This window comes from Littorina saxatilis, linkage group LG1 (assembly GCF_037325665.1).
Source record: "Littorina saxatilis isolate snail1 linkage group LG1, US_GU_Lsax_2.0, whole genome shotgun sequence".
Taxonomy (NCBI): Eukaryota; Metazoa; Mollusca; class Gastropoda; order Littorinimorpha; family Littorinidae; genus Littorina; species Littorina saxatilis.
Window position 1 is genome coordinate 102,155,904 of NC_090245.1, and position 16,438 is coordinate 102,172,341.

General features: G+C 41.7%; 1 protein-coding gene across 2 annotated transcripts in view; it reads left to right on the top strand.

Annotated features, from left to right (window-relative positions):
* Positions 1-11,354: 11,354 nt before the first annotated feature.
* LOC138947988 (protein Wnt-4-like) overlaps positions 11,355-16,438 on the top strand; it is a 95,177-nt gene continuing 90,093 nt past the window's right edge. For both annotated transcript variants that reach the window (XM_070319518.1, XM_070319524.1), the window contains exon 1: positions 11,355-12,227. In XM_070319518.1, coding sequence (XP_070175619.1) covers positions 12,130-12,227 — 98 coding nt within the window. In that variant the 5' untranslated portion in view covers positions 11,355-12,129. The remainder of the gene's footprint in view (positions 12,228-16,438) is intronic.

Below are 16,438 nucleotides of genomic sequence, written 5' to 3' on the forward strand. Positions count from 1 at the left end.
ATGCTTCCCCTGAAAGCGGGGTATGGCTGCCTGAATGGCGGGGTAAAAACGGCCATACACGTAAAACCCACTTGTACAAAAATATGAGTGAATGTGGGAGTTTCAGCTCATGAACGAAGAAGAAGAGGAGGAGGAATTACGAAGGTAATTAATTTTGGAAAACATATTCACTCTGCACTGAAGGCAGCCAGGATGCAGATTTTATTATCTATCCAAGGAGAAGTAATAATAATAATAATAATAATAATAATAATAAATGAGCATTTATATAGCGCAACATCATAACTTTACAATTATGCTCTTTGCGCTTGACACATTTAAAATTTAAAACACAGTTATACAAGCATTTACATCTACATTCGTAGTCAGCAACGCTGAATTAAAAGCATACACCATCAAACATACATTACAAAAGATTCTTCCACTAACTAAGTAATAAAAACATGAATAAAATAGGTAGTGAAAACAAGGAAATACCAGCTGAATACCCTTAATCAAACAGAACATGTTATCAACAATAAGTATGCTCTACCCCAATGTCAGATTCTGGGAATTGTCAATTGTAACGTCAAAAAGTCCAAACAGCATTCGGTCTTACTTTGAAGCTCAAGTTGTATCAGTCACACAAGGGCACGACATTTTAATAGAAAAAAAATCTGTTTTGCCTCACAGTAGCATTCTAAACACGAAGCATGGGATCTTTATGGAGATCCGACGGGCGCTGTGGCGTGGTGGTAAGACGTCGGCCTCCAAAGCGGAAGGTCGAGGGTTCGAATCCCGGCCGCGGCCGCCTGGTGGGTTAAGTGTGGAGATTTTTCCGATCTCCCAGGTCAACTTATGTGCAGACCTGCTAGTGGCTTATCCCCCTTCGTGTGTACACGCAAGCACAAGACCAAGTGTGCACGGAAAAGATCCTGTAATCCATGTCAGAGTTCGGTGGGTTATAGAAACACGAAAATACCCAGCATGCTTCCTCCGAAAGCGGCGTATGGCTGCCTAAATGGCGGGGTAAAAACGGTCATACACGTAAAATTCCACTCGTGCAAAAACACGAGTGTACGTGGGAGTTTCAGCCCACGAACGCAGAAGAAGAAGAAGAGAAGAAGGGAGATCTGTTAAAGACGAACTCAAGATGAAGGTAAGTTTGTTTGCAACGTTGACATATTGTTTCAGTAAAAAGCAATGTCCGTTTGTAGCTATTTCTTTTGCATGCATTGCATGTTGTTTTGAGTCTAGTCTAAGTTAACCGTATAGAAATGTACCTTTCTTTTTTTGGTGTGTAAATCGTCGCAGACCCATGAAGACTTGTACTGGCGCCACAGCACCACTCCATTAAAAGATGTACCGTAATTTCATTTAAGATGGTCTTTCTTTCTTTATTTGGTGTTTAACGTCGTTTTCAACCACAAAGGTTATATCGCGACGGGGAAAGGGGGGAGATGGGATAGAGCCACTTGTCAATTGTTTCTTGTTCACAAAAGCACTAATCAAAAATTTCCTCTTTAAGATGGTCATACTGGGTTATAATTATGTAGCAATGAAGTTAGTGCATACCAATTTACACACTGGGTATTTTGTCAGCGGTTAGTTTGGACATATTGAGAACGACATTTTGTTTTATCTAACCTTCCCTTCTTCTCCTCTTTTTCTGGTTGTTTGCTGAACCGTTTTTGAACTCGCTAATATCTTTCACGTACTATCTGGCATAGTGATTGTAAAGACCAAGAAGTCAGTGCTATAACAACAGTGTGTGTTAAGTTGTTTGTTGCATTAAGCTTTATTCCTTATCCAGATTTTTGCAAAGTAACGGACACATAATACAAAAGAGAAAAATATGCAAACTTGTCTTTTAAACCAATTGAATGAAACATAACTTGTTCGTCATCGTGACCGAATGAATATATGCCGATCAGAACAGTTAGTTTCCGAACATAATTACAAAACATAAGCTAGTCATCAGCTTGGTTTAAACAGTGTTTATTCAACAATTCATATGTATTTGAACATGATACATGTTACGGATCATCAACAAGCTCAAGCTTATGGTGGTGACCCTAACGGGAGAATTTAACATATTGATTACGATAACTTGCGACGAGACTTCGACAAGTACTTTTTAAACCAAAACAAACGAGAAACAAACAAAATGTGCAAACATACATGTATATGGAGAAAGGACACGACAATAGAATGAACAAAGAATATAAAAGGGAAAGAGAGAGAGGAAAGGAGAGGGAGAGAGAGAGAGAGAGTAAGCGAGAGAGAAAGAGAGAGAGAGAGTACATAAGTATACATCACAATTGCATATATACCAATGACAATCGCTATAACTTCTTAATTAAATTTAGACTTAAATTATCTATAATGAATGGGGCATACTGCACTCAAATTCGTTTTGCCCCAAGTCGGCCAGTTGAAATAATATATTCCTGGACTTTATCAAAAACAGATTCATTTAATTCTTTTGACAAACTTGCATCCCCAAATAGAGTGTTGATATCGTAATTTGATCAGTGGGGAGAGTACTTATTGTTCTGGTTCGGTCTCTATCGTATTGAGGGCAATCTAAAAGAAAGTGTTTTACGTCTTCTGATGCGTGGCCACAGGCACACGCTGGATTATTGCTCAAATGCCTATCGACTAGGTGCTGGTTTAAATCGGTCATGCCTAACCTTAATTTACTGTGAATCACTTGGACCTGTCGTTCTCCAATATAAAAATACGGTGGCACAACTGGATCGTTAGCAGTTAAATATCTTTTAAATTGGCTTATGGATTCGATAAGTTTGATTTCATCAGGCAAGGCATTCCATAGATGTGTTGTTGATGGGAAAAACGATGATTTATACAATTCTGTAGTCATCAGCTTTATTGAAATGTATTACTAACTTGTTTGTTTGCTTGTTTGTTTGCTTGTTTGTTTGTTTGTTTGTTTGTTTGTTGGTTGGTTGGTTGGTTGGTTGTTATTTTTGCTTGTATGTTTGTTTGTTGAATTTTTCCAATATTTTTGTGGACACATTTTCGCACAGTTAAGTGGAAGTAATATTTTTGTCAGGTGTCGTCAAATCCCGTTTTGATGAGGACTTCGATAGAAAGGACGTTTTGAAAACCAAAACCATCAAAACCAGACTCTCCCTACATCCCTATCTCTTTCACACACACACACAAGCACACTCGCCTCCCTCACCCCCGCCCCCCCCCCCTCCCCCGCCAAAAAAGAATTTAAAAAAATCCAATCATTTTGCGACGCCCGTTACCTTGTCCGAGACTGTTTCCCGTGAGGTTGACAGAGACTAAGTTTAGCTCGATCCTCTCTTCAGTCCTCTCTTCAGTCCCTCAGTCCCCCCCCCCCCTCCCTTCCCCCCCTCGGGGCTACAGCCTGTCACATCGAGTGTACCGGCGCTCGCCCTCCCGCCCCCTCAAAGCCCCCACCCCAGGGGGCGGGCCTATCACTCCCCTGGCCCCTCCCCGTCCCCTTGTGTCGTCCGAGTGATAGTACAATTTCCACCGGAGCCCCCGAGGCTTGAAGCAATGGCGCGAGAGGGTGAGGGGTGAGGGTGGGGGTGGAGGGGGGGCTGGGGCAGTGTTGGAAGTGTGAAGTGCGAAACTTGCTAAAAAGGTTTTAGATTTCAAGGAGTGAGTTGGATATGGGCTAAGGGTGGTTAGGTTTCACCTCCATTTTTGTCTTCTTTATTTTTGCGACGCCGGATGTGTCGATGTTGTCGTTGGGTCTCATTTTCTCTGTCCCGGTACACGCATTTGTTGTGTTTTGTAGTTGTATTTATGTTTTCTGTTTACGCCTTCCAGTTTATGAAAAGTGCGTTCTGTCTGCAGTCGCCAAGTGTTTACCTTCTCCGTCTAGAGTGGTTGTTGTTAACGGATGCTTACCTTAGTGATTTGTCACTGTGTGTTTGATTAGCTTGGCGCGTGGGGTGATGGGACAATGGGCGCACTGAGACTAATAATTGCTTCGATGTCTTGGTTCCGTGTACCAACGTTGTTTTAAAGATCTGCGCTGTTTAGCACTATCTGTTTGAATCAATGTTACAGTAGATCTGAGAATCGGTGATGACCAAAATTTAATAAGGATGACAATTAAAGTAATAGACAGTGACAAGTTATTGGCGTTCAACACAAAGCGTCATGACACCTGCAAACAGATGGGTACAAAAGCCGAAAGGCATACACACACTGTTTATTTATTTTTTTATTTTTTATATTTGCGGTTTTTTTCATTTTCGTCCTGGCTAGTTTACTACCAGGGGAAGCAGGCTTATCCAGCCAACTTGACCCGGAACACACACTGTTGCACAAAAGAATAGTTGGTTTAAATTTAAACATGATACAACAATGAAAGGAAAAGCAAGAGGGTCACGAACTCAAGCGAACGCTTATATTATTCAGCATGCGTGCCGCCACTGACAAGAATTCAGCGTGGTGAACACTAAACGACTATGAGACAAAGATACGCGTGCTGAACTTGTGTTATGGTAATGAGCATCGCAACAGGTTAGGGTTAGGGTTAGGGTCAGATTCGCGCAATAGCGGACCCGCGCAATAGCGGCCCAGCCCCTGGTCAGAGACATAGATAGAATGTATGTCTCTGGTTTGGTGTACAAGTTATTCACTACTGTAGGCTACAACTGAGGGCGGAGGGGGGGGGGGGTGGGGGGGGGGGGGGGGGGGGTGGCGCGGATATAGAACATGCGGGCAGGGTGGATGGGGGTAGGGTGAGGGTGTGTGTGGGAAGACATAGTGGCACAGTTGTACTTTGTCACACGCACTAAGAGGGGGATGGAGAGAGAGAGAGAGAGAGAGAGAGAGAGAGAGAGAGAGAGAGAGAGAGAGAGAGAAGAGAAGAAATAAGAGAGAGAGAGAGGGGGGACTGACTGACTGACAATGAGGGTTTAACGTCCTCTTAGACCAACTGGTCTATATTGGGACAGGTATTGGTAATACGTTGAAGATATGGTGTGATACTTTGTTTGTGGCTGTCTTCTTCGACACACCAGCATTGGGTTTGTCTCGTCAAAGTATCGAAATACGATCATGATAATCGGAGACGAGAGATGATGCATGCGTGTCTTCGTGTTTTCCAAGCCCTGAGACTTTCGCTGTGAACGTGGGATCTTTTTCGTGCGCATGTGTGCACACGGGGGTGTTCGGACACCGAAGAGAGTCTGCACAAAGTTGACTCCGAGAAATAAATCTCTCGCCGAACGTGGGGATCGAACCCACGCTGATAGCGACCAACTGGTTACAAAGCCAGCGCGCTACCAACTGAGCTACGTCCCCGCCCCCGAGAGGGGGGAGAGAGAGAGGGGGGGGGGAGAGAGAGAGGAGGGAGGAAAAAAGAGTGAGACAGTGAGTCAGTCAGAGACAAAGACAGGCATACACACAGACAGACAAGCAGAATTATACACGCACCCTAAAAGTTTACGTACAGCATTTATTTTGTACAAGATACCAGCGAACAGGGGCAAAACCCCGGGTAGACGCATGAAAAACAGCAAGAAGAAACACACACTCGCTGACACCAACCGGCACAATAAGCAGCAGTAAAGTATAGATTTCAACGCATAAATTCCACCAGCGAAAGACAAGCCTGACACAGGGAACAAAAAGACGACCCCATAAACGATTGACAGCCGCAGACCACACGGCCCATATACCTGTTATTTGGTGGAGGAGGGGGTCGAGATTTATTAGGGGGGGGGGGACAAACTACCCCGGGTACATGTCGGGAAGTTGGTTTTCACTACCACTGCCACTTGGTACCGTATCGTGTCGGATACCTGGCTTCCCATCATTCCTAGCATCTACATGATGGTCGTGGGTGCTGCTAGATAGTCATCGTTTGGGCATAGATCATCTCTGGTTTGGGGGAGGAGGGGGCCGGGATGACAGTGTGGGGGGCGGGTGGGGGTGGGGCTGACGGGTGTATGGATGTTGATGAGTCAAAGTGAGAGTCCAGTGTAAGAGGAGAGAACGGTTGGTTCTGTCTGTCTGTGTGTCAATCAGTCCAAGCGGTTTGCCTCTGTGGATGTCTGTGTGTCAATCAGTCCAAGCGGTTTGCCTCTGTGGATGTCTGTGTGTCAATCAGTCCAAGCGGTTTGCCTCTGTGGATGTCTGTGTGTCAATCAGTCCAAGCGGTTTGCCTCTGTGGATGTCTGTTCGTCCATTGACAGTGTACATTGTACTGGATGCATAATTATAAATGTTTGAATTGAAGCTAAAATATTTGCCATTCGGTAACTGTGCCTAAAAAAATACCCCCCCCCCCCCCCGATCCCCAACAAAAAAGTAGCGATTATCACATGGTATTGGTGGCTTTGAAAACCCACTAAATTCGCAGATTTTCATACCACACAAGCATGCACACTTTAATGAATGTCTGTTGGCCCCTTTCTGGCCGTTTCTGTGGATTTGTTTTCTGTTTATGGTCTGCTTGTTTTGCACTAGTTGCTTGACATATTCTCAGTTTAAAATAGCTTGGACTTTTACCGCGGTACTATACAGACACCACCCCCCAAAAAAAGAAAAAAAGAAGAAAAAAAAGAAGAAGAATATTACAGTTCCAAATCAACACAATAAGAACAAGAAATTCCTCCGAGGTAGGAAAAACACCCCCGTCCTTACCATTCTCACTGCCACCAACTGAGAAGGTTATTTCCCTTTGACCATTAATATGTCCCTCTATAAGTCCTTGTAGAATCTTAATCCACCAATAACTCCCTAACCGTGTGTTTGACTGGTCCCAATTTTTGTAAGGACCGTCTCAGGAATGTATAGAACCTGTTCACCAAGTTTGGTGACGATCGGTCCGTTCATTCTTGAGATCTATATGCGAACACAAACACACAAACAAACAAACACATCGACCGAATCCTATACACACCCCTATACCGGGGGTGTAATTAAATTCAGTAGTCAATAAGAGGAAGCAACAACAAAACAAACAGACCACAGACAGTTGAAATACACAGACGTTGCATCAACCCTAACAAGCACTCGTCATAATCACAACTGTCTGCAGTCCCTTAACAGTATTGTGTATCAAGGTACACACACGTGAAGAACACTTCTTTGAATAGTATGTAAATGTGTCTTTGATGCGTGAAACACGAACACTGCATTGGTGATCAAGACTTTCGTTTCCAAGCATGTTTCAACATTGTAAACGTTTCACTCACATATCCATTAGGCAAAAAAAAAAATAGGTCTGTTTACGGTAACATAGGCCAAAAAAATAGGGTCGGTAGGTCGGGATTTTTTTTTTTCCCAAAAAACCATATTTTTACGTTATTTTGCCAAAAAAACAAGATTTTTTTTTTTTTTTTCCCAAATGCCAAAAAAAGTCTAGGGTCGCGCGAAAAAACTAGGGTCGGTCGGGTTATCGTAAACAGACCTTTTTTTTTTGGCCTTATTTATAGAATTTGTACTATGCAAATGTTGGTGCATATTTCTCTCTGTGGACTGACTGTCAACACGTAATACGATAACCTTCCGGCCCCCCCTCAGCGGCATTTAAATAGATCACTTGGGCCCTTTGCAAACAAGACTTTGTTTCTATCCATACATTTCAATTCACATTCCACAAGGCCCTTAGCTCTAAAGCTGATTGCAAATAACGGATCCAAAGTTGTATTGGCCATACTTTGCCGCTCATCAGACTCATCAGAGCAGTTAGCAGTTAGTTAGTTACTTAGTTAGTTACTTAGTTAGTTAGTAAAGTTTGTTCGTTTGTTTGTTTGTTGTTTTTGTGTGTGGTTTTTGTTGTTGTTGTGTTTGTTGTTTTAGGAAGTTACGCCAATTAGTGTCTGTGTGTATGTATTTTGAGTCATGCATGCCTCTCCAATATTAACTATTTTCAGAGTAAATGTACACAATCAAAACAGAAGAACAGAAAACAACAAATCACCATAACAAATCCCGAACCACCACTGTCAAGTTATCAGTCAGAAACTAAGCTAAGCAGGAAACGGAAAAAGAAACTTAACAATTCCTCGCTGTAACTGTATATTTGCGACCGCGAAATACGCCGGCTCCGACGAAAACCTAGAACCGTGCAGTCAACGGGTGGTTAGAATAATAAGAAAAGGTTACACTCTGTTTTGGACTCGCACAGCTAGTGGCTGACGTGAGGAGGGAGAGAGAGCGAGAGAGAGAGAGAGAGAGAGAGACAGAGACAGACAGAGAGACAGAGAGAGAGAGAGACAGAGACAGACAGAGAGAGACAGAGACAGAGAGACAGAGACAGACAGACAGACAGACACAGCGAGAGTGGGAGAAAGTGAGACAGACAGACAGACACAGACAGTGAGAAAGACAGCGAGAGACACACAGAGAGAAACACACACACACACTTACACCATTTAAAAAAAAATAGCACAGGCAGACAAACACAGAAAGAGATGCAGACACAAAGGGATAGAGACCGAGACACACAGAGAGACAGAGACACAGAGAAAGAGAGGAATCCTCGCAGTAGTAGCATTGATAGACGCGGTGGAAAAAGCAATCGTCGTCGTCGTTGTATACATTAAAGTAGCAGCAGCAGCAGCAACAGCAGCAGCAGTAGTAGTAGTAGCAGCAGCAGCAGCAGCAGCAGTAGTAGCAGCAGCAGCAGCAGCAGCAGCAGCAGCAGCAGCAGCAGCAGAACGAGTTACGAGAAAACGGAGAGATCAATAACAATGAGGAGGTATGCCAGTGAATTTGGCTGAGTGTTAAATATACTATTGGTCAGTCTTGGAGAAAAAATATTAAAGATTCCAAAACTAAAATGAAATAAATTGTGGCGGGGATCGATCGGGAGGTGATGGGGCTGATGGGTTTGGTTAACATCATTATGTAGCTCAGTCTTGGAAAATCTTGAAAATAGTACAAACTTAACAAACGAAAACTAGAATGTAAAACAAATATGAGCGTGGATTGCAAACATGAAGGTGATGGAACGTGGGGTTTATGGGGATGGGGTGGAGGGGATGGAAGCTGTGACGTCCCGACTCGCCCCCTCCCATCTCGCCCCCAATTATTTAACTATTGAAAGCAAAAAGAGCGTGAAGTCGGCTACTACAAAGCGGGGGCGAGATGGGAGGGGGCGAGTCGGTACCTCGCCATGGAAGCGATGATGGGGTAGACCGGATGGAGGGGGTAAGGGGAGGGGGGGGGGGGCTGGAGGAAATGATGGAGGACGAGCTAGGACGGCCAAGTGCGACACTAACAGCACGTGCGACAGACGTCAACAAGCACACGGGTCCAGGAGAGCCCGAGGAACAAGCAGCCCGTTGTTCCCAAAGGCCAGCCAACCAGATTGGGCAGAAGAGGCTTAGTGACAGTCCTGGCCATTCCTACGCTCCTAAGAGACTGTCTTCTGTGCCAGACCTTCCCGGTTAATCTCTCGCTTGTCGGTGCTGTCAATTGACTACTCTAATATTCATCTCATACGGCTACTCACCGCTGTCATCACGTCGTCGAACAGCTTGCAATATCTACGGGTGGAAATGACGATGATAAACTCCCTCTTCTTATCAATCGTTCTGGGCGGCTACTGTGCAAATAGTTCAGGGGGCAATGATTTGTAAATGCGACAACGACAAAGAAGCAGACGTGATTTGTCTCGGTGTAAAAAAAAAGAAATCTTACCTAGCGGAACTTGGCCGAGGTTAGGCAGCACAGTGGAAGACCCCTTTTAAGACCTTCACAAATCTGAGATTATCGGGTCCAAAAAAGGAGGGAGTCTTAAAATGGAGGTAAATTTACACAGGCTATGAACAGAACATTTGAAAAAGTAAGGTCTTAAAAGAAGGGACTCTTAAATTGGGGGTGGGGGGGGTGTCTTAAAAAGGGGGTCCCACCGTACTACGCTAGTCTCCGGCTCGTTTTTAATCGTGATTGCGTTTCTGTCATCTGTCAGGAGGGAGGCTTTCTCCTTAATGGAAGGTTAAGACCCCCTAAAAAGTGAGGAAAATCCCCCGGGAATCCCCCCGGCTTAGGACAAAGTAGGAAAAAGGGAAATGAAACATAGACGAAGATACAAGAAATTAGCAACGCAATGATGACGGTTGGCCAAAGGAATGCGAACGGGGAAAAGAGTGTTTTTTTAAGTGCGTTTTAGTGTTGTGGTAATAGCGACTGTGGGCAGTGGGTAACATGGAACAAGACATAACGTCATTGTGTTATTTGATACTGCCCCCACTTGCATAGGATTAGAACAGGCTGGTTGTCTTACATGTTGGATTTAGAGGCGCTGACTGTTGAAGAAAACATTGCAGGTCTTAGAAACTGATGTTTTGAATAAACCTAAACAGTATTTACAAGCGAGAAATTCGTTAATTTTGTCGTTTAGATTTGTAAATAAACTTGGAATGTATCAACGAGAGAGCTAGCTATCTTTAGCATTCTGGAGGTTGAAAGCTGTTTTTGCGGCCGGAAGTGTTTTTAGTTATAACATTCAAATTAATAGAACATAGCTTCAACTGCATGAACTCCATTTAGCGTTTCGAAGCAGGTAAAACTCGAAACAAAAATATTTAACAGCATAAGCAACTGAGGTTTAGTTTTGTTTCAGCCATTGAATAATTATTCGGACAGTGTCAGTTAGAGATATTTCTTGAGCCTTCTGAAGGTATAAAGCTGTCTTTGCGACCGGAAGTGTTTTTAGTGTTAACTTTATATTGACAGTGCCTAGTTTCAATTGTGTGAAAGCAGGTAAACCTCTTAGCAAAATGTCAGCAGGAAAGTTGAATTCGGCGGCTTCTTTTAAAACTGAATTATACACACGAAGGGAAACACATTTTTGTTTTATATCAAGAAACCACGTCTGAAGAAAAAAATCAATTTGGTTTTTTTTAATTTCAAGCGAAAACAAACATTCAAATGACTGCTTGGTTTTCCCGTAATTTCAAACCTAGTACCTGCTATCACTCTTTGACTGCCCAGGCGTTACGTAACCGACTCTCTCGCGACCAAAGTAGGAAACACCACCAAACACAGCTATACGCCATAAACACACAACGAACATGCTAGACCACATCTGAGACCAAACAGAAATAGGCTTAACTAAATCTGATTCACACATAAAACTTGCTTCGACGGCGCCGAAGTTTCACACTGACGTATTAAAACCACTGACAACTTGAAGAACAAAATATTAAAAGGTGGAAGTGTCTGTCGATGAACCAAAAAATAGTAATTTGAGCCCACCCCGCATAGTGGTATAGGCCAGTGTTGGAAGAGGAGACCCTGTGCAAGTTCCTCCCCCCAATTATCCGTCAGCCGCTCGGAGGGGGCTGGCCAGGCTTTTGCCCGTAAGCTACAGCGTCGTGAGACGAAACGAGCGATCAGCTCTCTCGCCAACCACCGTGCAAGGCGAGGACCGTCTAGCCGAGATACCGCTCATTCACTCAGTCACCGCCAACCTTGCGATCAGTTCGTACAACTTCTACGACAGTGCTCCGTTCACAGTTTATAGTCTCGGTCAAATCCGATCGTCTGCTGTTCACAGTCGTCAGTTCTGGGAAGTTTACATCCCTTATTCATCGAATTGATCCTTCCTTTGTTTTTTGAAAAGCCTGCTTGCTTGATACTTCCTTGTTTGTTTGCATCGGTCCAACATCGACGTGATTTATTTATTTGCATGAAGTTCACTGATTTATCTGTGATCTTGGATTGAAATTGTGTGGTTCCTGATTGCTTTTTTTTGGTGCAATTTGTGACGGAATTTCTGAGGATTATTGGCACATTCCATATAGTGCATATAGAAAGAAGTGTGTGCTTGTATTTTTGATTTTGTTGCATCGAAGAAACCAACATTCTTCCCGGCTTGTGATTTTGATCTGTCGGTCAACTTGAGGAGTGTATTCTCGTTCAACACGACATGTTAAATAATACAATCTAATGTATGTTTACATGAAGATGCTGACACTTCTCTGAAGAGATGTTGAATTGAATCTGTGGAGGATGGCCGTTCGGCGAAAGAGGCGGTTACTCCAACGTAAACAACAGTGCTTGTTATAGTGAAGAAGAAAAGGAAGTTATTCCGTTCTCGGAGGAGAATCGAGGCTTGTATCGTGTGAGGAGTGTAGTGGGTAGGCTTTGGGAGTTTAGTTGTTGCCTGTTGCCGGTGAGATGAGGGAGTACCTGGTATGCACTATGCGGGAGTATACGTTGCCGATCCGTGTTGCCGTGGTCCTGTCCGTTCTGCAACTGGTCCACGCGTCTTGGTGGTAAGTACTAGTTTGTCTCACCCGTATTTTATTGTTTTGTGTGTTTGTGTGTGTCTGTGTGTTGATTTCATTTTGTATTTGTTGGTGAAGATGTGTATCTTTACTCAATTTTATTTATTTTCACTTAATTTTGTATTTTCACTTAATTTTGTATTTTCATTTAATTTTGTATTTTCATTTAATTTTTTCATATAATTTTGTATTTTCATTTAATTTTATTTTTTCATTCAAATGTGTACCTTTGTCCGATTTGGTGTTTTCATTCCCGTTTGTATTTTCATTCAAATTTCAATGTTATGATTTCATTCGATTTTGTAATTACCTTCAATTTTGTATTTTCATTCTATTTTGTATTTTCATTCTAATTTTATTGTCGTTCTTATTTTAAAATGTTCATTCTATTTTGTATTTTCATTTTGTTTTATGTTAGTTGTGTGCATGCCTTTTGTCTGTGCAGTCATGTTTAAAAATAATCTTGTTTTGTGGTTATTTGTAATGAATTTGTGTGCACGATTGTATTTATTTTGTTGTTGCATGCTTTGAGTACTTTACAAGTGTATGTTTGTATTGTTTGTTGTGGCGTTTTCCCTCTCTAAATGTATCAGTTGATATCAGTGCACTATATAAATTAAACGCCTTGCTTTTGTCTTTGTTGGTGGTTGCAGTGTGTGCAGTATTCAGAGGCCATATACAAGGTTCATATACACGTAAATCAATCCTTTGTTACAGAAACACTGAGTAATGTTTGAATGGTTAGTTATAAGATTTTAGTTATTTGGCCCAACGTAAGATTTTCACTATACTGTTCTTACTTGTCTTGTCGCTTGCAAACTGTTGCATTCTCTGATCTAAATACGAAGTTTTGTTTTTATTAGTTTGATGGTGCATTTCTCCATTTCAGAATTTTCTGTGTGACTTGATTTGCCTTTCATCTTTTCAAATTGCTGTAACTTTTCCCTTCAGTTTCAATGTTATACGTGAAAGCATTTCTTCAGGTATCAATGATTTTCGAATGCTACCCTTTGTGGAACTTGTGATAGTAGTTGCTTTGACGAGGACTTCTTTTTAAAATGTTACGATACTAGTAAGAAATTGGAGATGGCGATGTATTCCGGTCTTTAGTCAACATGGTTGGTGTGCATACATTTTATTTCACTCAAGTAATTTATTGACATATTTCAAATGTTTTTCCAATTCGAGTTATCTTGTACAACTTATTTTAATATTTATAATGTTGTTGTCACTCTGAAAAATCCTGCATTTCGTGTAATCTCCGCTTAGAATACGTTACAGGTAAAACAAATATATTTCCGTTGTAAAAAAAAAAAAAACACACAATCTAAGTCCTACTGACGTTATTTTGATTTGGCTTGTTGGAATACCAAAACCGTTACTCTCCGTTTGTTACAAACTTTTTTTGAAAAATGGTGATGTATATGTACCTATTGATATCAAGAAGGGCAACAACAAAAATCCCTGAAACAACAGTTGATTTGTATGTGTCTGCTTCACCTGTCATTATATTTCACTCTTTATTATTGTTTCTTTCTTTCTCGTGTGACCATACTAATATTCTTACTGGCGCGATACCACAGTTCGACTTTTATTTCTAATAGTTATCGAGGTATAACTACGATAAGGGGATGTGTACCAATAGTGAACACTAAATGAGTAGGATGATAAGAATTCTTCTGCGTTCGTGGGCTGAAACTCCCACGTACACTCGTGTTTTGTACACGAGTGGAATTTTACTTGTATGACCGTGTTTTACCCCGCCATTTAGGCAGCCATACGCCGTTTTCGGAGGAAGCATGCTGGGTATTTTCGTGTTTCTATAACCCACCGAACTCTGACATGGATTACAGGATCTTGTTCGTTGCGTACTTGGTCTTGTGCTTGCGTGTACACACGGGGGTGTTCGGACACCGAGGAGAGTCTGCACACAAAGTTGACTCTGAGAAATAAATCTCTCGCCGAACGTGGGGACGAATTCACGCTGACAGCGGCCAACTGGATACAAATCCAGTGCGCTACCGACTGAGCTACATCCCCGCCCATAAGAATTCAAGAATTGGAAGCGTACAGCACAACAGTAAGATACCCATGTGCTTTTACACACACAACACTGACGACGAAGACAACAACAACAACAACAACAATAATAACAAATATTGCTATTTCATATGTTACGTGGATTTCCATTGGTCAATTGGGCAAAACTGAGCTCAGTGCAAAAGTGATATCGACGACATTTCCGTCGATATCAGTTTTGATATCGACGACCTCTTTATTGCTTCCCCACTTCAAAAACAAAAACACCTAAATTTAAAAACAAATATATATATATATGAAAATGTAATTATCCCAGAATTTAGTTGAGCAAGTGACTAAAGACGTTTTGAAAGGAAAGACATTTTAAAATACTGAAAAGTACAAGAAAAGAGTGAACAAAAAGAAATAATAATCGGAGGGAGGGATATGGAACAGCCAAAACTGAGACAAATACTTTTTTTAAATCCTTTACAGTAAATACAAAATGTCCAGAGAATTAGCAATATATCTAACATTGACTGACTGTGTGATGATATCTTCTGCTATTGGTCTGTTTCGACAGTGATATCAAAATCTCGACCTCCGGTCTCGATTTTGATATCACTGTCTCAACAGACCATAGCAGAAGATATCATCACACAGTCCGTCAATATTGGGTAATATTGCTATTTCATATGTTACGTGGATTTCCATTGGTCAATTGGGCAAAACTGAGCTCAGTGCAAAAGTGATATCGACGACATTTCCGTCGATATCAGTTTTGATATCGACGACCTCTTTATTGCTTCCCCACTTCAAAAACAAAAACACCTAAATTTAAAAACAAACAAATATATATGAAAATGTAATTATCCCAGAATTTAGTTGAGCAAGTGACAAAAGACTTTTTGAAAGGAAAGACATTTTAAAATACTGAAAAGTACAAGAAAAGAGTGAACAAAAAGAAATAATAATCAGAGGGAGGGGTATGGAACAGCCAAAACTGAGACAAATACTTTTGTAATTTCTTTACAGTAAATACAAAATGTCCAGAGAATTAGCAATATATCTAACATTGACTGACTGTGTGATGATATCTTCTGCTATTGGTCTGTTTCGACATTGATATCAAAATCTCGACCTACGGTCTCGATTTTGATATCACTGTCTCAACAGACCATAGCAGAAGATATCATCACACAGTCCGTCAATATTGGGTACAACAACAACAGCGACCTCATCATGGGGCCCGGTAGCTCAGTTGGTAGAGCATTGCCATTGGACTTGTGATCCTATAGTCACGGGTTCGAATCCGGGCAGGGACGGACACGGGTCAACTTTATGTGCAGATTCAGAGACGGTATCCATGTTCTACCCCCGTGTCACTACTGTAGCACGTAAAAGACCTCGGTCATTCTGCCATAAGTGCAGGTGGCTGAATACACCTAAACGCGCACACACCTGGGTAGCGCGACTCTGTCGCTGCTAGCTTTCCACTGGGAGGAAGCAACCCGAATTTGCCAGCGATGGGACAAGAAAGTAATGAAATTGAAACTGAAAATTCCTATACATGTGACAACAGTATAATTATTTCAGTTACTTCCGCATGACAGCTAATGTCGTCTGTTTTTAAGTGCGGACAACTAAAAAAAAATCAAAACAAATAAAACAACAAAAAACATTGCCCACACAAACAATATTAAAAAAGCTACCGCTCACGAATGTGAAATTATTGTTACCTTTTGTACGTCGCGTGGACGCAGTAAATTACCTGCTGAGAGCGTGTAGAGGGTGATAAGAGAATGATTAAATGATTCATTTACCTGAGAATAAATACCCTTCCTTATCAGAACTCGCACCGTTTTACTTACATCCAAAAATACAGGTGTTATCAGCCTTACGCCTTATGTATTTACTAAAATGTTTGAGTGTCTAATTTGCAGAGGTCGAGTAAGATAATTTTATTTTATTTTATTTTTTCGGGGGGGGGGGGGGGGTACGGCTTTGTGACGGTAAGACACTCTCTGCTCTTTGCGTGCGTGCGTACAATATTTTGTCAAAATTAATGTAGAGGAAGTATTTTGTTATGAACTAGTCAAGTGAACCAGGCATTAAAAGCCAAGAAACAATAAGAAATTTAAGTTGAACCGTATGATCCCACAAAGTTTCGAATGAGTTGG